The 24,969-nt window shown below is 46.8% G+C and overlaps 1 protein-coding gene across 5 annotated transcripts in view; it reads right to left on the bottom strand.

The window, feature by feature from the left end:
* The window catches only part of SCLY (selenocysteine lyase), a 54,036-nt gene extending 32,038 nt beyond the window's left edge, over window positions 1-21,998 (bottom strand). The window contains exons 1-3 of one of the 5 annotated variants that reach the window (XM_034955461.3): window positions 21,784-21,998; window positions 9,864-9,956; window positions 2,631-2,743 (exon numbers count right to left, since the gene is read on the bottom strand). In XM_034955461.3, the coding sequence (XP_034811352.1) occupies window positions 2,631-2,733 (103 nt within the window). In that variant the 5' untranslated portion in view covers window positions 2,734-2,743; window positions 9,864-9,956; window positions 21,784-21,998. Of the gene's footprint in view, window positions 1-2,630; window positions 2,744-5,234; window positions 6,201-9,863; window positions 9,957-21,783 lie in introns of those variants that run through there. The other 4 variants (XM_034955460.2, XM_034955463.2, XM_003813096.7 and 1 more) reach the window with 4 other exon arrangements.
* Between the last annotated feature and the right edge of the window lie 2,971 nt (window positions 21,999-24,969).

Genomic DNA, 24,969 nt, shown 5'->3' with positions numbered 1-24,969 from the left:
GATAATGGTTTGGCTGTGTCCCCACCCAAATCTCATCTTGAATTGTAGCTCCCATAATTCCCACGTCATCAGAGGGACCCGGTGGGAGGTAACTGAATCACGGCGGCAGGTCTTTCCCATGCTAGTCTCGTGATAGTGAATCAGTCTCATGAAATCTGATGGTTTTATAAAGGGGAGCTCCCCTGCACACACACTCTTCTCTGCTGCCATGTAAGATGTGACTTTGCTCCTCTTTCGCCTTCCTCCGTGATTGTGGGGCCTCCCCAGCCATGGGAAACTGTGAGTCAATTAAACCTCTTTCCTTTATAAATTACCCAGTCTCAGGTACATCTTTATTAGCAGCATGAGAACAGACTAATACACTCAGGAAATGGCAACTCCATCCCTCAGCAGTCCAGGGCAAAAGCGTGGGCTCTTTCCCTTTTCATTCCCCGCCAATTAATCCACCAGCAAATGCTGTAGGCTCTGTGTTCAAACGATGTTCCAAACCTGACTCTGCCTCTCCACTGCCCAGCCACCAACCAAGCCAAGGCCACTGCTGTGATGTTCTCCTAGCAGGCCCCCACCAGGGTCCATTCTCCACATAGTGGACAAAGTAATGCCTCGAAAACCCAAATACATTTTAGGCACCGTGCTTCATCCCTCCTCCAACAGGGTGCTGAGTACACAGCTGGTGCTCAGTCAGTGCTGCTTACGTCAGCGGTTTCCAAAACCCCAAGGCCCTCTCAGGAGGTCCACAAAGTCAAAACTGTTTTCATGATGATACTAAGAGAAGAACTGCCTTTTTCACGCTCCTTTTCTCACAGGTATATGGTGAACCTTCCAGAGGCTTCCGTCACTATGATGTGACTGCAGTGGGCTGGACGGGGAGGTCTGAGCGCCAGCTATCTTCCAGCAACAGGCAGTAAAGAGACTTCCACATGCACAACAGTGCAACGCTCACTAGGTTTCTTGTTTTGCCGAAGACAGTTTATTTTTCATAAAAATTCATGAATGCTGAGCTTATTTTCAGGGTTTTTGTTTGTTTTGCTATTATAAGCAAGACTGTGATAAATATCTTAGGCATGTAAAATCCCCACATCCTCAACATATTCCTTAAAATAAATTTCCCTCAAAGGCTTTAGATAATATTTAGGCTGGGCATGGTGGCTCACACCTGTAATCCCAGCACTGTGGGAGGCCGAGGTGGGTGGATCACAAGGTCAGGAGTTCAAGACCAGCCTGGCCAAGATGGTGAAACATCGTCTCTACTAAAAATACAAAAATTAGCCAGGCACGGTGGCGCATGCCTCTAGTCCCAGCTACTTGGGAGGCTGAGGCAGAAGAATCGCTTGAATCCGGGAGGCGGAGGTTGCATTGACCCGAGATTGCACCACTGCACTCCAGCCTGGGCGAGAGCGAGACTCAATCTCAAAATAATAATAATAATAATAATAATATTTAAATATTATTAAATAATGTTTAAATAACAATATTGTGAAAATAATTAAACCACTCTATAAATTGATTTTTTTCTTTTGCATTTCTATCTGAGTAGCAACACAAAGTGACCTGCAACACTTTTGAGTTTATGGTTCTTAATTTGTGGAAACAAAGGCTATCAAGGAAACCTAAAAGCCACTGCCAGGCTTCATTCAGGTCCAGAACATGATTTCTCCCTGAGAGCGATTCCCAGACTTTTTCATGAGACAATGCCTGTCATCGGCATTTAATTATTCTCCATATTTTCAAGTCTAATACGTCAGAAATTTCAATTTTACTAGAGGAGAGACTGGATACGAGGCAATGTGCAGAAGATTAGCCAGAATAGACCAAGAAATAAGCCAACAAATAAGTTAATGAATGACTAGTATCTGAGCTGAAGGGCTTTGTTATTAAGTTGCCGTGAAACGTTTAATAAGCAAATGGATACGAGAACGTATTAAACCTGTAAATTGTACGCAAGTGTTACTAAATCGTATGGCCTGGCAATATTCTGTTTGAAGTTAATTTAGTTCATCATCATCCACAGTTAACACAGTTTATCTTAATTATCCCTCATAAACATGAAATAAGAAAGGTAAGACTTTAGCTTGCTCATCTGTCTGAAAAGCAGAATGTAACTCTGTCATATAACTGACTTGAAGCAAATTCTTCTCCAAAACCTCCAATTTAATGCTCTACATTACAATAAGAATAAATTGGAAACAAGAATATTCATAACTAAAGTAATTAATGAAAAAGTAATTTTCATCTTTAAAAAGGGCCAGGATTATATGTTATCCTGATGACCTAAAAGACCTATTTTGCAAATTCTGTAAGGATTGACTGAGCTAGATCTGTGAAGTGCTCCACAGGTACCGACTGCTACTTCAAGGAACTCTCAGTAGACACCTTTCTCATCTGGGAAAGGGTGACAGGACAGCATGTTAAAGATTAAACATTAAAGGTTAAAGATTACAGTATCGACAAGGCTCAGCTTACAAATGGGGACTTCCCAGAAAAGAAACTATCAAAAATTACAGCTAAAGAATTGCAGCTAACAGAAACCTATTCAAAACAAAGCCGTCACGTGTGGGTGTGCAATTTCTCTAAGAGCGCCCCATCCCCATTATCTCCCATCAGTGAACACGTGCATCTTCTAGAATTACCTGCTGAATACGGGCTGCTGGGATTTCCCCAGGCTTCCCACATGGCCTCGGTCATGGCCTGGATAACTTCTGGCTCCAGGGGAGTCGTTGCATTATAGTCCATATAAACTTTCCTGAAGGAAAGAAAGCAAAGACACCCATTAAGGAAAAGGAGATGGCATATGGGAAATATGGCTGCTCTGTGTCTATCCCATCGGCAGGAGCAAATAATGTCAAGGGCATGGCGGTCCTCTGCATAAGCACTGCAGGCATCCACAAGCTGCACTTGGGAATCTACAGATCTGCACTACTTATGGAAAATGTATGCATAATTTCTAATACTCTAGTTTTTGTCAATTTCTTTTATAATTGATAGGACTTGGATTTTCATTTAGGTTTTCAAAATTTCTTTCTAGCAAGGCGCAGTGGATTGTGCCTGTAGTCCCAGCCACGGGGGAGGCTGAGGTGGAATGACCTCTTGAGGCCAGAAGTTTGAGGCTGCAGTGAGCTATGATGGTGCCTATGAACAGCCACTGCACTCCAGCCTGGGCAACACAGCCAGACCCAGTCTCTAATAACAAACACTCTTTCTACCCCTTGGTAGGATTAATGGTCTGTTGGGCCCAGATTACCCATCTGACTGCTGTAAAGGGCAGATCACTGGCCTCTTCCTTATGGAAGGAGGGGAACAGCTGCACATTCCCAAGGGAACTTTCCTGTCTGCTGTTTTAACTTCATCAGAGGTTTGCCTTATTTCCCCACACCCATTTTTGCGATGGCCTGTGGGGCTCCTGGTGACCTGGGCTTCTCCCTGGGGCAGGTGAACTTTGGCCCCAGACCTTGCACTTTCAGTTTCTTTGCCCAGAAAGACTGCATGCCCTGCCCCCACCTTACTTTTTTAGGTCTTTGTTCCAACTTAGTCCTCTTGTGAGACCCCCTGCCCCGCAGCTCTGCTTAAAACTACAGCTGGCTGGGCGCAATGGCTCACGCCTATAATCCCAGCACTTTGGGAGGTCAAGGCAGGTGGATCACTTGAGGTTAGGAGTTTGAGACCAGCCTGGCCAACATGGTGAAACTCCATCTCTACTAAAAATGCAAACATTAGCCCTACTAGGGAGGCTGGGGCAGAAGAATTGCTTGAACCCAGGAGGCAGAGGTTGCTGTGAGCCGAGATCATATCACTGCACTCTAGCCTGGGCAACAGAGTGAGAGTCCGTCTCAAAAAAAAAAAACAAAAAAAAACAAAAAAAAAAAACCAAACCCACAAAACTGCAGCCACCTATGTCCCTCCCTCCCCAGCCTCCAGGTCCCCTTCCCGCCTTCCTTTCTGGGCAGCATCATCATCTGACATACTAGACTTGTTCCCTTACTGTCTACCTTAATAGAGTAACAGAAGTATGGCTCCATGGGCATGGGGGCTCTGTTTTTCTCACTGCCCTGTCACCAATGTTGAAGCCCATGGTTGCCACACAACAGGGGCCTGATTTTTATAAGATGACAAAATAAATGCCACAGAAAGTACAAATTCCCTGAAAGATCCCTCACTAAGTAAAATTTATCTGTATATCTTTTTACTAATATCCAAAACCTTCGAAAGCCTTTAGAAAAATGTGTAGTAGTAGTCCTGCCTGATATTAATTTATCTAGTTTTAAAATAAACAGTGCTTACACCAATCCACATGAAAACCCAGATACAATGACTGTGGCTGTTAAGCCACTGAGTGTGGACAGAATGTGCAATAGTTGTAATGAAGCATCTTTTCTGTTCAAAATCACTCAACAGGCTGTGCCCTGTGGCTCACGCCTGTAATCCCGGCACTTTGGGAGGCCAAGGCGGGCAGATCACCTGAGGTCAGGAGTTCAAGGTCAGCCTGGCCAACATGGCAAAACCCCATCTCTACTAAAAATACAATAAAATTAGCTGGACGTGGTGGCACGTGCCTGTAATCCCAGCTACTTGGGAGGCTGAGACAGGAGAATCGTTTGAACCCGGGCAGTGGATGTTGCAGTGAGCCAAGACTGCACCACTGCACTCCAGCCTGGGTGACAGAGTGAGACTCCATCTCAATTAAAAAAAAAAAAAAATCACTCAATAGGTACAAGGCTTTGACAAGTTTGACTCGCCATCTTTTACCACTCTGGTACTAGTATTAATAGTCCTAGGAATCCCCCAGCCCGGCTTGACTTTGCATGTGTCCTTAAATCTGTTTTTCTTTCCTATAAATAAGCATCCAAAGTACCTAAGGCTAGCTAGTGTTTCTTGAGCAACTATAGCTCTTCAATCTGCTGCTGGGCTGAACAAATCTATTTTGTTCAGATTAATACTTTACACATTCTTTTGCTTCATTATTTGCTGCTTCCTTAAAATGCTATCAGTATTGGATGAGCAGGCTCAACTTTGTTAGTTCATAACCAAAAAATAAAAAATCTTGGGAATCTCGCTCCACTGATTCCCTAGGGGATATTTTCCCAGATCCCTTCACTTTGTTCCAACCAAGGCAGAATGCCAAATGTGTGTGCTTTAGGCCTGGACCCCCTCATATTCTAAGCATGGGTAGCGAATGAGCTCACAAAAAGGAAAAAGAGGGGTCTGGAAAGAAGACACACAAACCAGAAAATGCATACCCCTGCCTCCTGCTCTTCTCGGACTTAACTAGTATGAACACCACGTGCTCCAGGTCTCCGCGCTTCTCAGCGGTGGCCATCCCGTTTCCTGCAGCTGGGCCAGCAGTCTGGGAGAACCCTTGATTCCCTTTCACCTGCCCCAGTGCACCAGCTTCCTACCAACGCATCCGTTTCTGGGCGCACACCACATCTCTCTCCTAGGTTGTTACAAGATCCCCAACTGGCTTCCCGGCTTCCTCTCGTCCCATGCCTACCCGCGCCCCTACTTTCTAGGAAGCAGCCAGAAGGACTCCTTCAAAACACTTAAATCGCATCGCCCCGTGATCAACTTCCGAGGCCCCATAAGGCTCCGAATGAACCCCAAAGTTCTTCCCGGGCTCAGGGGCTCTGCCGGTTCACCTCCGGCAAGTCCCCTGCCCTTCGCATCTGGTGTGCCCTCTTCCTGGCAGGCTCTGTTTCCCCAGAACCTGCAAACCTCACCCCTGGAAGTCACTCGGGTTTCGGCCCCAAAGTCACCTCTCCGTGGGCCCTTGCGGGGCCACAGCTCGCACCCGTTCCTCCTCGAAGCTCGCATCCCTGACTTAGGCCGACCTCGCGGACACCCCCGCGCGGGACGCCCCACGCGAGAGCGGCCACAGGCCGGCAGCCCCCTTCGTCCTCCCGCGCGGGACAATCGGCGACAGGCGCCGGCCGCTCCCCGGCCCTGCCCTGAAGGCGCGCACCTCTCCGGCGAGTTGTGTTTCCCGCAGCCGCTGGGCTGACTCGCCGCGGGTGCCGGCGCATCCCTCCCCGGCGCCACGGCCGCCTCCATCCCCGCCCCACTGCTGCCGGGGCTCCAGCCTCCTTCCCGCGGAGCGCTAAGGGCCCAGAGCGCCGGGGAGGAGGCGGGGCCGCGACGCCCGGGCGCGTCCGTATTGGCTGAGCGAAGCACCCCCAGCCAATCCACCCGCTTCAGAGGGCCGCCGAGCCCCCAGCGGGGAGGCGGGGCTGCGCTAGGTCAGGTGACGGGTGGGGGCGGGGCCTAGCGCGTCACAGAGCTTCCCGGGAACTGGGCGCGAGGAGCCGCGTCTCCTGGGCCGGCGGATCCCCGCACTTTCACTTCCGGGGGAGCCCCGTGACCTTCGCTGTCTGGGGCAGGGCCGCCATCGGGCCGTGGCCGGTTAGTCGTCGTAAGAGCAGGCGGGGCCCGAGCTGGACCTGAGGAGCAGAGGCGGCTGGGCAGTCTTGCGGGTGCCTCCCTCTAGCCGCATGAGCGCGGGACCGTGCACTCCGGGAGAGCCGGGGCCGCGCGGCCTTGTTCGCCGCGAACCCTCAAGGGGAAGTGCCGGGACCGCGGCAGCAGGGCCAGGGCCCCGGGGGTCTCCCGCAGGCCACCCTGGACAGTGATGAGCAGGTCCGCTGGACCTGCGCGTCCGTTAGTGGGAGCGGCTCCATAGGGGACCTGGATGGCGTGAAGTTAAGAGTCACGCATCGAGGATGGACTTGAGGGGATCTGGAGTAGAGGATGGGAGAGCATTGAGAAAATAGGGCCAGAGATGAGGGACTCTAAGTGGGCGTGGAAACGCAGGAAAGATTAATTCAAGATCTGTTTAGGCCGTTAAATAGGAATTGGGGCATGAGGGACAGGAAGGAAGCAAGGATTAGACAAGTGACTGGGAAGATGTTAGTGCCTTTATCTGGGTAAGAGGGAACACGGGAGGGGGAAAGATGATGGGTTGAGCTTTGGACATGTTGAGTTGTCTGTGAGACAGTCACAAGTGTAAACATCCACCAATGGTTGGTGTCCCGCCAACCATTACGAAAAGTCAGTTGTGAAAGTGGTAAAAATGAGCAAAAATCCCTGAACTCTCACGAAGCCATCCTACCGTCACTTTTTTTGTTTTTTGTTTTTGTTTTTGTTTTTGTTTTGGCATAATAGTGTCTACCTTTAATTGAGCCTTGAACTATGCCAGGCAGTGTTCTAGGTATTTTTCGTGTGTTCACTAATTTAATCTTGATGATTAACCCAGTCTGGTAGGTATTTATGTATGAGGAATCCAAGATACAGAAAGGCATCTTGCCCAAGTTCACACGAGTAGTGGCTGGAGCCAAAATTCGGTTTCAAGCATGCTTTGCCAAGAGGTTGAATTTTAATTGGCTTTTCATGGGCTTTCTCTATTTTGTGTCCTGTTGGGGTCCAGAATAACTTGGCTTTTCCAGCACAGCAAATCTGCACATTTCTGGACTCATTCCCTCTCATTCTTCCCTATAAACGCAGCTCATTTCTTGCCAAATGCAGCCAATAGCAAAGAGCCCACCAACATTTAAGAAGCAAATGGATGCACAGGAGCATGAGAACAGTCAAAAGAGGAGGAAAGGAAAGGGAATTGAGAAGGAATGTCAAAAAAGTCAAGAAGACAGATAATAGTGTAAAGTGTGGCTGAGAGGCAATCCGAAGTCTACTGTGCGTAACAATTAGGAGGCACTGATAAACTAGCGAGAGAAGTCTCAGTCATGGGAGAGGCATGGAAGTTAGAATGCAAAGATGGGATATGAAAAAATGAAGAATGCAGTCAACTCTTAAAACGGTTGAGAAAGGAGGAATTAAAAAGGCGTATAAGATTACAGGCAAGCTGGGCGCGGTGCTTCACCCCTGTAATCCTAGCACTTTGAAAGGCTGAGGTGGGCGGATCACCTAAGGTCAGGGGTTCGAGACCAGCCTGGCCAACATGGCAAAACTCCGTCTCTACTAAAAATACAAAAATTAGCCTACAGTGGTGGTGCATGCTTGTAATCCCAGCTACTGGGGAGGCTGAGGCAAGATAATCAATTGAACCTGGGAGGTGGAGGTTACACAGTGAAGCTGAAACCATGCCACTGCACTCCAGCCTGGGCGACAGAGTGAGACTCCGTCTCAAAAAAAAAAAAAAAGATTAAGAGCAAATAGAGACTGAACATGTTCATAGGCTAAAGGGAGGTAGCTAACAGGACATGCAAGAAAGAGGAGCCAAAGTCCTGGAGGAGACGATAGGGGATGAAGTTAAGAGTAAAGGTGGCTAGGGAAGTTGATAGGCATGGGGAGAATTCATTCTCTAAATCTGTTTGGAAGGCTGTAAGGATAGGAGCCCAAGGACAATGGACAAGGTGACGATTCATCCCAAGCACTCCTTGGGCCAGTTAGGCAGCAATAAGGTTTGTGTTTCCAGGTGAACATAGTGAGTGTAGTGGTGGAGTCAGACAAGATAGTGTCCAACATGGCTGGTGATACCCCGAAAGAATTGAGTACAAACATACAGAAGCCCAGGTGCTGAGGTAGCCCAGCTGAAAACAGTTTAGGGTACAACATGCAGCAGCAGCTACCACCATTCCAAGTATACTGGTCACACATGCAACAGATGACCTACCAAGATGTCTCTAATACAAACACAAGTGCCCCATAGTGGCCAGACATTTGAGGAATGGCATCTCCATGAAGATAGTGAGAGGTGACAGCGTGCTGGCAGCCCTGGCAGCCCTCGCTCGCTCTGGGCGCCTCCTCTGCCTGGGCTCCCACTTTGGTGGCACTTGAGGAGCCCTTCAGCCCACCGCTGCACTGTGGGAGCCCCTTTCTGGGCTGGCCAAGGCCGGAGCCGGCTCCCTCAGCTTGCAGCGAGGTGTGGAGGGAGAGGCGCGAGCGGGAACCGGGGCTGCGCGGGGTGCTTCTGGGCCAGCTGGAGTTCCGGGTGGGCATGGGCTTGGCGGCCCCGCACTCGGAGCAGCCGGCCGGCCGGCCCCGCCAGCCCCGGGCAATGAGGGGCTTAGCACCTGGGCCAGCGGCTGCGGAGGGTGTACTGGGTCCCCCAGCAGTGCCGGCCCACCTGTGCTGCGCTGGATTTCTCGCCGGGCCTTAGCTGCCTCCCCGTGGGGCAGGGCTCGGGACCTGCAGCCCGCCATGCCTGAACCTCCCCACTTCCATGGGCTCCTGCGCAGCCCGAGCCTCCCAGACGAGCGCTGCTCGCTACTCCAGGGCACCCAGTACCATCCACCGCCCAAGGGCTGCAGAGTGCAGGCGCAGGGCAAGCGGGACTGGCAGGCAGCTCCATCTGCAGCCACAGTGGGGGATCCACTGGGTGAAGCCAGCTGGACTCCTCAGTCTGGTGGGGACTTGGAGAACCTTTGTGTCTAGCTCAGGGATTGTAAACGCACCAATCAGCGCCCTGTCAAAACAGACCACTCGGCTCTCTGTAAAATGGACCAATCAGCAGGATGTGGGTAGGGCCAGATAAGAGAATAAAAGCCCACTGCCGGAGCCAGCAGTGGCAACCCGCTCGGGTCCCTTCCACGCTGTGAAGCCTTTGTTCTTTCACTCTTTGCAATAAATCTTGCTGCTGCTCACTCTTTGGGTCCACACTGCCTTTATGAGCTGTAACACTCACCGCGAAGGTCCGCAGCTTCACTCCTGAAGCCAGCGAGACCACGAACCCACCGGGAGGAACGAACAACTCCAGACGCACCGCCTTAAAAGCTGTAACACTCACCGCGAAGGTCCGCAGCTTCACTCCTGAGCCAGCCAGACCACAAACCCCACCAGAAGGAAGAAACTCCAAACACATCCAAACATCAGAAGGAACAAACTCTGGACACGCCGCCTTTAAGAACTGTAACACTCACCGCGATGGTCCGCGGCTTCATTCTTGAAGTCAGTGAGACCAAGAACCCACCAATTCCGGACACAATAGCACATGCACCAAATAGAATTCTCACCTAAGGGAAAAAGTTTATAGAGCTATCAGAGTAGGTCTCCAATAGAGCAAGGTCTTGAGACAAATGGGTATTTTATTTAAAAAAAAAAAAAGGCTGTCATGAAACAAGAACAAACAGTGAAAAGAGATACTAGACATTAATAACTGAAGTTTAAAAACTCAATATGAGTTGTCAGGTGTTGGGGGAGGAAAAGATGCATAGGCAGAGAACAGAATTTTTAGGGCAATGAACTATTTTGTATACTATAATGGTGGATACATGTAATATATTTGTCAAAATTCACAGAAGATACACCACCAAGAATGAATCCTAATGTAAACTATGGACTATGGGTGATGATGTGTCAATGAAGTTTAATCAGTTGTTAACAAAAGTACCACAGTGGATGTCAATAGTGGAGGAGGTTGTGTACATGTGCACAGGCAGGGGATATATGGTAACTGCTCAATTTTCAAGTGAACCTAAAACTCCTCTAATAAATAAGGTTTACTGTTTTTTTAGAACCCCCCAATAGATGGGTTGAAGAGCAGAATAGGCATAGCTGAGGAGTGAATTCGTGAACTGGCCCTAGGAATTCTCTGATTATTGCCCAAAAGGATAGACATGGAAAATATGAAATAAAATTGTCCATTGAATATGGTGATTCTCAAGCAGGGGTGATTTTTCCTTCCAGGGGTCCTTTGGTCATATCTGGAGACAATTTTGGTTACCGTAACAGGAGCTGTGGTGCTTCTGGGCTGTAGTGAGTGAGGCTATTTATACTACTGAGCATCCCCCACAATAAATTATTAGCCCCCAGTGTCGCCAGTGCCAAAGGGGAGAAACCCTGATGTGGTTCCACGTTTCCATTTGGTATCATTTCTTCTGCCAGAGGACTTTGTAGTGCTAGACTGCTGGTATGCTTCCTTCAGCTTTTGTACACATGAAAACTCGTTATTTTGCCTTCGTATTTGATATGTTCCTTAGATCTAGAATTCTGGCTTGAGATTTTTTCTTTCAGCACTTTAGAGTTACTTCTCCAATATTTTCTTGCTTGTATTGTCTGCACGAGACATCTGTTGTCACTCTTATCTTTGTTCCTCTATATGTTGTCTCTTTATTTCCTTCCGGCTTGCTTTGAATATTTTGCTCTGGCCAGGCACAGTGGCTCATGCCTGTACTCCCAGCAGTTAGGGAGGCAGAGGTGGGAGGACAGATTAAGCCCATGAGTTCCAGACCTGCCTGGGCAATATAGCAAGATCCCATTCTTCACAAAAAATTTAAAAAACTATTTAAAATATTTTGCTCTGTCACTGATTCTGAGCAGTTTCATTATGAGACTTCATTATGGAGTAGCGTTCTTCATGCTCTTGTGCTTTGGGTTTGTTGACCTTTTCAGACCCATTGGATTAGAGTGTTTATCAATTTGGAAATTTTTTCTTTTCAAATATTTCTTTCTCCCCTGCTTCTTTGGGGATTCACAATTACGAGTTATCTCACAGCTCATGAAGTTCTCATGGGGGGAGAGGTTCCCAGTTTTTCCCTTTATTTTGGATTGTCTTTGTGGCTCTATCTTGAAGTCCATGTTTCTTTTGTAACATATAAGCTGCTGTTAAACCCATCCAGTGTCTTTCTCTATTTTTTTTTTTTTTTAGATGGAGTCTCTCTCTGTCGCTCAGGCTGGAGTGCAGTGGCGTGATGTTGGCTCACTGCAACCTCCGCCTCCCAGGTTCAAGTGATTCTCCTGCCTCAGCCTCCCAAGTAATTGAGATTACAGGCATGCGCCACCACGCCCGGCTAATTTTTGTATTTTTAGTAGAGACAGGGTTTCTCCATGTTGGCCAGGCTGGTCTCAAACTCCTGACCTCAGGTGATCCCCCTGCCTCGGCCTCCCAAAGTGCTGGGATTACAGGTGTGAGCCACCGAGCCCGGCCTGTGATTTTTAATTGAATGCTAGGCATATTATATTTTCTCTGGTGTGTGCTGGATTTATTTTATTTTATTTTATTTTTGTAGACAAGAGTCTTGCTCTGTCACCCAGGCTGGAGTGCAGTGGCGTGATCTCAGCTCACTGCAACCTCCTCCCAGGCTCAAGCAATCCTCCCACCTCAGCCTCCCAACTAGCTGGGACTACAGGTGCATGCCACCACACCTGGCTAACTTTTGTATTTTTTCTAGGGATGGGGTCTCACCATGTTGCCCAGGCTGGTCTCCTGTGCTCAAGCCATCCTGACCTCTGCCTTAGCCTCCCAAAGGGCTGGGATTACAGGCATGAGCCACCACTCCTGACCTGGATATATATTTTTAATTAAAAATTGTATTGAGATCATTGTAGATTTACATGCAGATGTAAATAAATGAAAGAGATCCTGGCTGGGTGTGGTGGCTGACGCCTGTAATTCTAGCACTTTGGGAGGCTGAGGCGGATGAATCACCTGAGGTCGGGAGTTTGAGACCAGCCTGACCAACAAAAATACAAAAATACTCTCTACTATACAAAAAACTATACAAAAATACTGTCTCTACTAAAAATACAAAAAATTAGCCAGGTATGGTGGCGCATGCCTGTAATCTCAGTTACTTGGGAGGCTGAAGCAGGAGAATCACTTGAACCCGGGAGGCGGAGGTTGCAGTGAGCTGAGATCACACCATTGCACTCCAGCCTGGGCAACAAGAGTGAAACTGTCTCGAAAAAAAAAAAAAAAAAAAAGAGAGAGATCCTTTACCCAGCTGTCCACAATGATTAACGTCTTGAAAACTATAGTATAACATTACAGCCAGGGCCAGGCAAGGTAGCTCACGCCTGTAATTCCGGCACTTTGGGAGGCCGAGGTGGGTAGGTCACGAGGTCTGGAGTTCGAGACCAGCCTGGCGAATATGGTGAAACCCCGTCTCTACTAAAAATACGAAAATTAGCCAGGTGTGGTGGCATGTGCCTGTACTCCCAGCTACTCGGGGGGCTGAGGCAGAAGAATCACTTGAACCCGGGAGGCAGAGGTTGCAGTGAGCCGAGATCACCACTGCACTCCAGCCTGGGCAACAGAGCAAGACTTCCTCTCCATCTCTCTCTCTCTCTCTCTCTCTCTATATATATATATATATATATCTCACAACCAGGATACTGACATTGATACAATTCATTGTTTTCCCCCAGCTTTACTCATTTGTGGGGTGTTTAGCCCTATGCAATTTTTTGATGTGTATATTTGTGTATCCACTACCACAATCAAGATACATTTCCGTCATTACAGGGATCCTTGTATTAGTCTTAAAAACAAATCCACCCCCTCCTCCTGCCCATTCCTGTCTCTAACTTCTGCCAGCCACTAAACTCTTGTGTTTCTAAAATTTTGTTTTTCCAAATGTGTTATATAAACAAAAACATACAGCATGTTACTTCTTGAGATTTTTTTTTTTTCCTCAGTGTAATTCCTGGAGACTGGTCCAAGTTGCTGTGAATAGCTTATTGCTGTTCACTGCCGAGTAGTATTCCAGGGTATGTGTGTACCACAGTTTGATTAACCATTCACAGGTTGAAGGACACCTGGGCTGATTCCAGATTACAGCTGTTATAAATAAGGCTACTATAAACATTGGTGTAAAGGTTTTTGTGTGAACGTAAGTTTTCATTTCTCTGGGATAAATGGTCAAGAATGTAGTAGCTGGGGCATACAGTAATTGCATGTTCACTGTAATGACTCAGCAACTGAAATTTCCAACTATGACTGCAGATTCGTCTGTCTCCTTTCAGCTCTATCAGTTTTTACTTCATGTGTTTTGAGAGTCTGATGTTGGTAAAGGCACATGTAGGACTGTCTGGTGGTGAATCTTCTGTTATGTAATATCCGTCTTTGTCTCTGCCAATTTTCTTTGCTCTGAAAGTCTAAGTGATCAGATATCAATATAGTCACTGCTGCTTTTTTTTTAAAATTAAATTCCGCATATCTGTTTTCATCCTTTCAATCTACAAATGTTTTTTAATTTGATGGGAGTTTCTACTAAACAATATAATTGAGTTGTGTCTTTTAATCCACTCTGCCAATCTTTGACTTAAGAGAATTACTGATATGTTAGCTCTTAAATCTACCGTTTTGTTTGTTTCATCTGGGTTTCAAGCTGTATCTCTTTACTTGCCTTCCTTTGGGTTACCTGAACAGTTTTCAGTATTCTGTCTTGATTTCTTTATACTGTTTTCAAAAACTGAGATATAATCCACATACCATAACCTTCACCCTTTTAGAGTACACAATTCAGTGGATTTTCATCTATTCCCAAGGTTGTGCAACCATCACCACTAATTCCAGAATATTTTCAACATCCCAAAAAGAAATAACTGTGCTCATTAGTATTCATTTCCCATACCCTAGCAACCAGTAAACTTTTTTTTTTTTTCGTAAGATGGAGTCTTGCTCTGTTGCCCAGCCTGGAGTGCAGTGGCTCGATCTCGGCTCACTGCAACCTCTGTCTTCCAGGTTCAAGCAATTCTTGTGCCTCAGCCTCCCAAGTAGCTGGGATTACAGGCGTGTGCCACCATGCCCAGCTATTTTTTGTATTTCTAGTAGAGACAGGGATTCACCATTAGCCAGGCTCTTGTATTTAGGTCTTTAATTCATTTGACTTAATCTTTGTATTATAATATATGACATGAGGTAAGAAAAGACAATTCTTTCTACCATTTAATTGTCTTGATACTCATCAAATATCTATTGACTGTAGGCCAGGTGCAGTGGCTCATGCCTGTAATCCCAGCACTTTGGGAGGCCAAGGTGGGTGGACTGCTTTGAGCTCACGAGTTCGAGACCAGCCTAGACAACATGGGGAAACCCTGTCTTTACAAAAAATACAAAAATATTAGCTAGGCGTGGTGGCGCATGCCTGTAGTCCCAGCTATTCGGGAAGCTGAGGTGGGAGGATGGCTTGAACCTGGGAGGCCAGAGGTTGCAGTGAACTGAGATCGCACCACTGCACTGCATCCTGGGCAACAGAGCCAGACCTTGCCTCAAAGGAAAAAAAAAATCAATTGATCAAGTCAGGCATAGTCCCACATACTCAGGAGGCTGAGGTGGGAAAATCCTTTGAGCCCAAGAGTGCAAGTCTAGCCTGGACAACATAGTGAGACCCCTATCACTTGAAAAAAAAACTCAATTGACCATAGATGTATAGGTTTATTTCTGGACTCTGTTATCTATTAATCTATACATCTCTCCTTATGACACTGTCTTGATTACTATGACTTTATAGTTAAGTTTTGAAATCACAAAGTGGGAGTCCTCTAGATTTGTCCCTTTTCAAGACTGTGTTGGCTATTCGGGGCCCCTTAAATTTTCTCAAGACTGTTAGGATTAGCTTGAGAGGGTTTGCACTAAATCTGTACGTTTATTTAGTGTATTAGTCCTTTTTCACGCTGCTGATAGACATACCGGAGACTGGGCAATATACAAAAGGAAGAGGTTTAATGTACTTACAGTTCCACATGGCTGGGGAGGCTTCACAATCATGGTGGAAGGCAAGGAGGAGCAAGTCACATCTTATGTGGATGGCAGCGGGCAAAGAGAGAGCTTGAGCAGGGAAACTCCCCCTTATAAAACCATCAGATCTCGTGAGACTCACCCATCACCACGAGGACAGCATGGAAAAGACCTGCCACCATGATTCAATTACCTCCCACCGGGTCCCTCCCATAACACGTGGGAATTTAAGATGAGATTTGGGTTGGGACACAGCCAAACCATATCATTTAGGGAGTATTGTCATCTTAACAATATTAAGTCTTGCAAAACATAAACACAGAATGGCTTTCCATTTATTTGTCTTCAATTTCTTCCAGTGGTATTTTGTAGTTTTTGTCTCTAAGTCTTGTTTCTTTTATTAAATGTATCACTAAGTATTTTTTATGCCATCACAAATGGAATTGCTTTTCTTATTTTCATTTTTAGATTGTTCATTGCTAGTGATTACAGTATACTGAACTTATATATTGCAACCTGGGAAAAGCAGTTTTGTCCTCAGTGAGCTCTAACTCAAGTCAAATACAGCCTTGCAAGTGGGGTTTTTCATGGAACTACAAGATTTGTTAAATGACACATTTCTCAGCTGGGCGACATGGCTCATGCCTGTAATCCCAGCCCTTTGGGAGGCTGAGGCGGGCGGATCACCTGAGGTCAGGAGTTTGAGGCCAACCTGGCCAACATGGTCAAACCCCGTCTCTACCAAAACTACAAAAATTAGCAGAGTGTGGTGGCGTGAACCTGTAATCCAGCTACTCGGGAGGCTGAGGCAGGAGAATCACTTGAACCTGGGAGGCGGAGGTTGCAGTGAGCTGAGATCATACCACTGCACTCCAGCCTGGGCAACATAGCAAGAAAAGGACACATTTCTCCAGGAATGAGGCTTTGAAGGATCTCCAGCCATGTTCTGCTCCCTCCAGTGGTGTCCAGGCTGTGCATTTGCACTGTGAATGTGTTTAAGGCTACTGTGGAGTTTGAGGGTGTGAAAAAGGGATAGTGTGCCAGGCATGGTGGCTCACAGCTGTAATTCCAACACTTTGGGAGGCCGAGATGGGTGGATCACCTGAGGTCAGGAGTTCAAGACCAGCCTGACCAACATGGAGAAACCCCATCTCTACTAAAAATACAAAATTAGCCAGGCATGGTGGCGCATGCCTGTAATCCCAGCTACTCAAGAGGCTGAGGCAGGACAATCGCTTGAACCCGGGAGGCAGGAGGTCGAGGTGAGCCGAGATCATGCCATTGTTCTCCAGTCTGGGCAACAAGAGCAAAACTCTGTCCAAAAAAAAAAAAAAAGAAAAGAAAAGAAAGAGGAATAAGTTAAAAATGCCATAAACCTCTGTTGTTAATGAGATTTACACATTTTTCTTGAGTAAATGCTCTGGATTGCTTCAAGCCTATGGTTAATTTCCAGAGCTATAAAAAGGTGACTGATAATTTTTTGCCAGTTTTGTTACTTTTATGGAAGAGAACATTTTAAGAAGTTCTTGGCTGGACGTGGTGGCTCACACCTGTAATCCAAGCACTTTGGGAGGCTGAGGCAGGTGGATCACTTTAGGTTAGGAGTTCGAAACCAGCCTGGCCAACACGGTGAGACCCTGTCCCTACTAAAAATAGAAAAATTAGCCAGGCGTGGTGGCACATGCCTGTAATGCCAGTTACTCGGGAGGCCAAGGCAAGAGAATCGCTTGAACCCGGAAAGCAGAGGTTGCAGTGAGCTGAGACTGCGCCACTGCACTCCAGCCTGGGTGACAGAGCGAGACCCTGTCTTAAAAAAACAAAATAAGTTCTTTGCCAATCTCACTGATATCATTTCTATTCATACTGTCTCTTAGTGTGTCTCTGTAGTTTCCTTAGTGGCTCTGGTATTACAATATACATATATGACTTATTAAGTCTACTAGTGTCAACATTTTACCACCTCTAATGAAATAAGGAAATCTTACTTGCATTTAATTTTATTCTTTTTTTTTTTTTTTTCCCCGAGAGAGGGTCTTGCTGTTGGCCAGGCTGGAATGCAGTGGCGCAGTCATAGCTCACTGTAACATCTAACTCCTGAGTTCAAGTCATCTTCCTGCCTCACCCTCCTCAGTAGGTATGACTACATGCATACACCACCATGACGGGCTAATTTTTTTTTTTTTTTTGAGATGGAGTCTTGCTCTGTCACCCAGGCTGGAGTGCAGTGGCGCAATCTCGGCTCACTGCAAGCTCCGCCTCCCGGGTTCACGCCATTCTCCTGCCTCAGTCTCCCGAGTAGCTGGGACTACAGACGCCTGCCACCACACCCGGTTAATTTTTTTGTATTTTTAGTAGAGACGGGGTTTCACCGTGTTGGCCAGGGTGGTCTCAATCTCCTGACCTCGTGATCCACCTGCCTTGGCCTCCCAAAGTGCTGGCATTACAGGAGTGAGCCACTGCACCTGGCCCCATGACGGGCTAATTTTTTAGAGATGGGGTCTTGCTATGTTGCCCACGCTGGTCTCAAACTCCTGGCCTCAAGCAATCCTCTTGCCTCGGCCTCCCAAAGTGTTGGGATTACACCATGAGCCACTGCACCCTGCCCTATTTCCTCTACTTTTAAATATCATTGTATTGAGCATCAGACAGCATGATTTTTAATTTAATCAACACATATGATTTATGAAGATTATTTTATCACTTCTTTTGTTTGAAGAACTTCCTTTAGCTAAACTTTATGAGTAGATCTGCTATTAACTAATTCTTGTTTTATTTCATCCAAGAATGTTTTGATTTCACTCATTCCTGAAAGTAAGTTTTGCTGTATATAGAATTCATGGTAGACAGTTATTTTCCTTTCAACACTTATAATACCATGCCACTTCCTTCTGGCCTCCATGATTTCTGAGGAGAAATTCACTGCTTTCAAACTGGTGTCCCCCTATAGGTAATGCACTATTTTCCTCTGGCTGCTTTCAGGACTTTTTGTTTTCAGTTTTTAGACGGTTAACTTATTATTTGCCTTGGCATGGATTTTTTTTTTTTTTTTTTTTGAGACGGACTTTCACTCTTGTTGCCCAGTCTGGAGTGCGATGGCGCGATCTCGGCTCACCACAACCTCTGCCTCCCGAGAAGCTGGGATTACAGGCATGCAGCACCACACCCAGCTAATTTTTATTTTTAGTAGAGATGGGGTTTCTCTATGTTGGTCAGGCTGGTCTCAAACTCTTGACCTCAGGTGATCCGCCCGCCTCGGCCTCCCAAAGTGCTGGGATTACGGGCGTGAGCCACCACGCCCGGCCTCTTGGCATGAATTTCTTTGAGTTTATCCTGTGTGGGGGTCACTTAGCTTCATCAATCTCTGAGTCTTTCCATAACATTTGCAAAGTTTTCACGTTTATTGTTTCAAATACTCTTTTAGTCTTACTCCCTTTCTCCTTTCCTTTTGGAACTCAATAGGAAATGGAATCTTTTGTCACTGATCCATTGAGGCTTTGTCCTCCTGCACTCCCCGTTTTTGGTTTCTCTCTCTTCGGATTTAGTAAATTCTATTGGTCTGTCCTCAGATTTGCTGACTGTATCTTCTGTTATTTCTACTCTGCTCTTGAGCTCATCCAGTGCGTTTTTAAAGTTTCTGTCACTGCGCGGTTCAGTTCTGTAAGTTCCACTCGGGTTTCCGTAAGTTCTATATCCTTGTAGAGATGTTCTGTTTTCTTATCTGTCTCAGAACAATTCATTCACAGCTTTTGAAACATTTCTATGATGGAGGTGGGCGGATCACGAGGTCAGGAGATGGAGACCATCCTGGCTAACACGGTGAAACCCCGTCTCTACTAAAAATACAAAAAATTAGCCGGGCGTGGTGGCGGGCGCCTGTGGTCCCAGCTACTCGGGAGGCTGAGGCAGGAGAATCGCTTGAGCCTGGGAGGCAGAGGTTGCAGTGAGCCGAGATCACGCCACTCCACTCCAGCCTGGGTGACAGAGCGAGACTCTATCTCGAAAAAACAAAACAAAGCCGGGCGCGGTGGCTCACGCCTGTAATCCCAGCACTTTGTGAGGCTGAGGCAGGCGGATCACGAGGTCAGGAGATAGAGACCATCCTGGCTAACACGGTGAAACCCCGTCTCTACTAAAAATACAAAAAATTAGCCGGGCGTGGTAGCGGGCGCCTGTGGTCCCAGCTACTCGGGAGGCTGAGGCAGGAGAATGGCGTGAACCCGGGAGGCGGAGCTTGCAGTGAGCCGAGATCGCGCCACTGCACTCCAGCCTGGGCGACAGAGCGAGACTCCGTCTCAAAAAAAAAAAAAAAAAAAAAAAAATACTTATAAGAAAATTCCATCTGATTCAGCTCATGATTAGTGTCAGTTTACTGTATTTTCTCATTTAAGTTGCAATTTTCCTGGCTCTTGGTATGATGAGTGATTTTCATTTGTATCTTGGACATTTCTATTATGTTAGGAGATTGTTAATTTAAATCGCTGTCATGAACTGCCTGACGTCATGTCTGAAAGCCTGAAAAGCCATAGATATTGTTGGGTTTTTGCTTATTTCATATAGGAGGGTAGATCCAATCCTTGTTACTCAAGCTGCAAGCACAAGTCCCCTCTGTCCTTTCTGTTATCTTCCTTCCGATGGCTTTTGTCTGTTTTCTTCTGCATTCTGGGAGAATTCCTCAAATTTGTCTCCACATCATTGATCTACTTTCTCAGCATCAATTCTGCCCTTTGCTGTGCACTTTATTATGATGATTTTAGTTTCTTCATCTAGTTCTTTTATAGTTTCCTTCTGTTTCCTTTTCACTTTGGCCTATTGCCTACTTAGGGCTTTTTTAGTCAAAGGTGCAATTTACTGCATTTTCCTAAACATGTGGATTTTTCTTCCCTAAAAGATTTTTTTTCATTCTACACTTCATTTCCAAAATCATGTTTACCCTTAGAATCTCCAGGATATTACTTCCTTTCTGCAGCATTTTCCCACAGGCTTTACTCAAGCAAAGTAAATTCTGCTCAGCCTTGACATCTGTCAGCTGATGGAAAGGCAGTTACCTTGCCTGGGGTGGTGCCAGACGCCATCCTCAGCTATTGCCTGGGCTAGTAAGTGCACCCAGCTCCTGGTTGACTGCCACAAGCAGGCTTGCAGCTGGTGTACTGTGCTCTTAAGCTACTACATATTTACTCAACAGCCAAAAATCACATTGTAGTAACCTACTCAGTTACTGCAGCTGGCTAAGGCCCGTACTCCAGATGCTGACTCCTGGGAGAGGCAGGAATACATATGTGAGTAAGTGCAGTCCACACCCTTGGTGCTTCTGGAAGCTTGGGAAAGACGAGGATACTCAGAAAGTGTTCGTCTACCTGTAAGAGCAGGAACAGCTTCATAGCAGTGGCACTATATGAACTAACTCTTGAAGGAGTCCCAAGAGGGAGGCTGAGTGTCTTGGAAGAGTGGACCTCATCTCAGAGCATGTTAAGCACTACTTTGAGGCCAGGGTCTTCAGGGCAGTGGCTGGCAGGGTGGACAGGGGCCCAGTGACAATGGGCTCTGTATGCCAGGCACAGGAATGCTTATTCTGAAGGCAAGAGGAAGAGGTGGAATGGTCAGAGGTGTTTCAGAAACCTCTGCGGCAGTAAAGTGGAGAGGATGTGGGTGAGGAGGCCATCCCCACAGGTTTTATTCTCACCTGCATGTCTGGCCAGCTCTTCCACATCCCACTGCCCTTCCTACAATGACCATGGTTTCTGTCACATGCCACTGTGATGGGTATGGCAGAGTGCACAGCCATGTGAGTGGGCTCCACAGAGTCACTGGACTCCACCTGTGTCTCCTGCTCTATCTGGAGCTCCTTGCCACAGCATTCCCCAGGGAGACAGGTTTTCTCTTTCCAGACTAACTTGAGGCAGAAACCTCTTAGGAATAGGAAACAAGGCTACTGACCCACAGGGCTGCTCCCAGCTACAGCTCCTCCACCTCACCATGGGTAGGAGAGGAAAGGACACAGGTGAACAGGGTCACTGAGGCTGGAATACATATTTTTAGAAAGGGATATCTGGTAATATCAATGACTGGTTTGAGACAAAGTAATCTTCCAACATTAGGCATCAGGAATGACATACGAGTGATGAGCTGCTAGGAACGTCACGAGGCTGGACACTGAAGTGATGAAAACCCAACACTGAAAAATACAACAAATACAGACAGAGGAGGCCTTATAGGCCACAAGAGCATCAGCTGGGTACCACCTAGATTATCACTGAAGGGGAAACACCCACACATGAACTGTGGACCAGAGGCCCAAGGAAGAGACAAAATGGAAGTTCTAAGCCACTATGGCTACTATGTAAGTCTCTCCTGGTTACTGTGCCTCCCTGACAAGTATTTACCCCAGTCGGCCGTGCATGGAGGCCCTGTTCACAGGTGTTCTCTTTCCCAGCATGGGGAACTCTTGGAGTAGGCACTGTCATTTCCATCTGGCCCTGACATAAGCTAAAAAAAGAAAAAGAAAAAGAAAAAAAGCAGTGAATATACTGGAAGAACTCTGGCTCAGTGAATTTGCCAATGAGAATCAGCAAGGCCTAAGATGAATTTTTTGAAGTGATCATTCGGTTCTTTATATAACTGTGAACAAACAGATATTCTTAACAATGCAGGGTCCCCAAATGCTCCCATCAGTGGGTTTCTTGAAGAACTTTATTTTTCAAACCACAATTCTTTCAATAAATAAATTTCTGTAACCTATGGAAACCTGGGGTAAGAGAGGTGGCGTAGATAGGTGATACAGACGCCTCTGAACCAGCCCCTCTCAGCTGTTCAATATGTTTAATTTTAGGCAGGGCTATAGGAGGGAGGAAAGAGGGGAGTGACAGGTTTTCTCATTTTTCAAATTATTCTTTGGCAAAGAACAAGTTAAACATTTTACTAAGACTATATATCAACATTTTACTAGACTTATTTTATGAAGAATAGTGAACGTGTAGCAAACTTGAATTTCCAAAGCGAAACATATTGATAAAAGTGAAGGCTGGGTGCGGTGGCTCACACCTGTAATCCCAGCACTTTGGGAGGCCAAGGCGGGCAGACTGTTTGAGCTCTGGAGTTTGGGACCAGCCTGGCTAACATGGTAAAACCCCATCTCTACCAAAAATACAAAAAATTAGCTGGGAATGGTGAGGCATGCCTGTGATCCCAGCTACTGGGGAGGCTGAGGTGGGAGGATTGCTTGAGCCCAGGAGGTGGAGGTTGCAGTAAGCTGAGATCACACCACTGTACTCTAGCTCCAGCCTGGGTGGCAGAGTGAGGCCCCATCTCAAAAAAAGAAAGTGAAAACAATCCTGAATTGGTGGTTTACATCTTCTTGTTGGAATTCTTACATAAAAAAACACAATCTGCTTGATTTGATTATTGACAAAAAGGGCGATGTTAACAGGAATATGTGACTTATTTTGAAAATCTCTTAGGGAATAAGAAGGTTCTACTTAACAAGTGTAAATCAGAATGCACCAGTAGTGCCGTGGGTTTTACAGAAGAAACTGGAACTGATTTTTCACAGCAGTTCTTTAAATAAGTGGGGATGGGGAGTGGCAGCAGAGCAACCCCAGGAACAGCAAGTGGGGTTTGTTCACTGAAGACTGTGACAGATTTTAGTGATCACCACCGCCTGGGAGTTTGCCCTCTGGGATTTTATTTTTCTTTTTTGGGGGTCTAGAATCCAGCAGAAGGGCTACTCAATCTTTCTGCTGCCATAAGAAAAAAACATGCTGGGTCTATCACCAGATGGCCTCTGAATAGGCTAGGACACTGCTGAGACTGGCCTAGCTATGAACACTGTTGTGTTCTACACCCCACAAGGTCTTTCCAGACAAGTGTGCAAGTAACTAGACACAGAGGAAAATATGCACAGGTGCTCTGAATCATGTAAATTGCCGACTACTAAGGTACATGATCCTTTACAAGAATGGACATTCACAATGTTTTAGCTCCTGAGCAGCCTCTCAGGCCTCTCGTGCTTGGAGACGAGGGCAGGTGAAGACAACCCTCACCCAAGACACTGGCTCCCTGTGGTCTGTGCTCTGCAAATAAAGCTGGTGGAAACACCACAGATGACGAGTCGTGGGAGAAAAGGCTAGGGGCACAGCTGAGATCCATTTTCAATATCTGAGTAATACTCTTGCCTTGGCTTCTTAGTAGAAAGGCTGCAAAGAGATGGTCACCTGCTCGTGATTATTTAAGGGAAGATCAGAGGTAAGATGTGAGCCTTCTTCTGAGAGGCTTACCCTGGAAGTGTTTCCTTCTAGGAGTGCTTGAAAAACATACAGCTTATGCATCAAATTCTAAGCAATAGTCATAAGGACCCTCTGGAGTCCAGCCAAGAACCAGGATTCAGGAAGCAAAGGTTCTGGATATCCAACTGGATGTCAGAGCTTCCCAAGAGCTTCACTTCCCCAAGGGCCTGCCCACTCTCACCTATTTCCAGGACTGGCCTTTTGGCCGAGTCTAGGGATTCCCATTCCCTGACAGATCAGAAACCACCAACTAGTACCCGGTTGGTTGGGGGCACATGCGCTGGAGCCAGAAATGTGACTTTGGCCTGTGAAAGAGGGAGGGGAATGCTAAGAAGTCAACAAGTCTGGAAGGAAACTGGGTCCCACAGTCACCCAACAGATCCCAAGGGCCCCACTGGCCAAGCACCCAGGACAACAGCTGCTGCTTACTGCGATGGGCTGCATCTGAGTGTGCTCCTAAGATGGGGTGTGTGTGCGCAACATATCTCTGGGGGATTTCCACTAGACAGAATGGGATGATTCAGTTATCTGGACATTTTGAAAGAATTGCTTAATCCCTGATAATGAGCAAAGTGTTTTTCTACTGTGCAGATACTTTGATGTCAGAATAACTGATATTACCACTTTCAGTGTGGTCCAGAGGGCACACTGTCTTTCATGTACACTGCATAAACGTTTCCACTGGACAGCAGGCGTTTCTCCCACAGAAGCGCTCTTCTGAAAAGTCCTGCATCAACACCTGCACCACCAGCTGGGGAACTCCAGGGAGCCCGAACAACTACTATGGGACGTGCCCTGACTTGGGCCTGGCACTGGCACCAAGCAGAGAACCTCATTTCCTGGGTCACAGGGGGCAGGAATTAGCTGCTGGCCTCCTGCCCTGCCTAGAGAGGAAGCCTAGTGCTCAGCTGGCAAGTTCCTCTGACACTAGGCAGAGGAAAAGTGTGAAGCTGCAGTACCTCCCTCTCCTAGGCCCTGAGAGGTGGGGATTAATGTGTCTCCTGGACAAGCCCTGAGCTCCTGAGATGCCATCATTCTCTTTATCCAATCTCACCCTTCCTGCTCTGTGTGGCCCGTTAGCCAGGGGCCACCCTCAAGTCTAATGGGTGCAAAGAGGAAGCAAGGCCTACATTCCTCACCTGCTGGGTCTCCGTGACAGACTGATCTCACAATCAGAGATTCTATAAATTAAGAAAAACAAACTAAACCCAGTAGATGGCAGATGGGGGAATCCAGAGGTCTAAGGAAGCTGGCAGTTAAATTTGAGAGTGTTAGGCAGGCAGCAAA

Source organism: Pan paniscus, chromosome 13 (genome assembly GCF_029289425.2).
Source record: "Pan paniscus chromosome 13, NHGRI_mPanPan1-v2.0_pri, whole genome shotgun sequence".
In the NCBI taxonomy this organism is placed as follows: Eukaryota; Metazoa; Chordata; class Mammalia; order Primates; family Hominidae; genus Pan; species Pan paniscus.
Note: the sequence above shows the minus strand (reverse complement) of the source record. Positions and strands in the feature narration are given on the sequence as shown.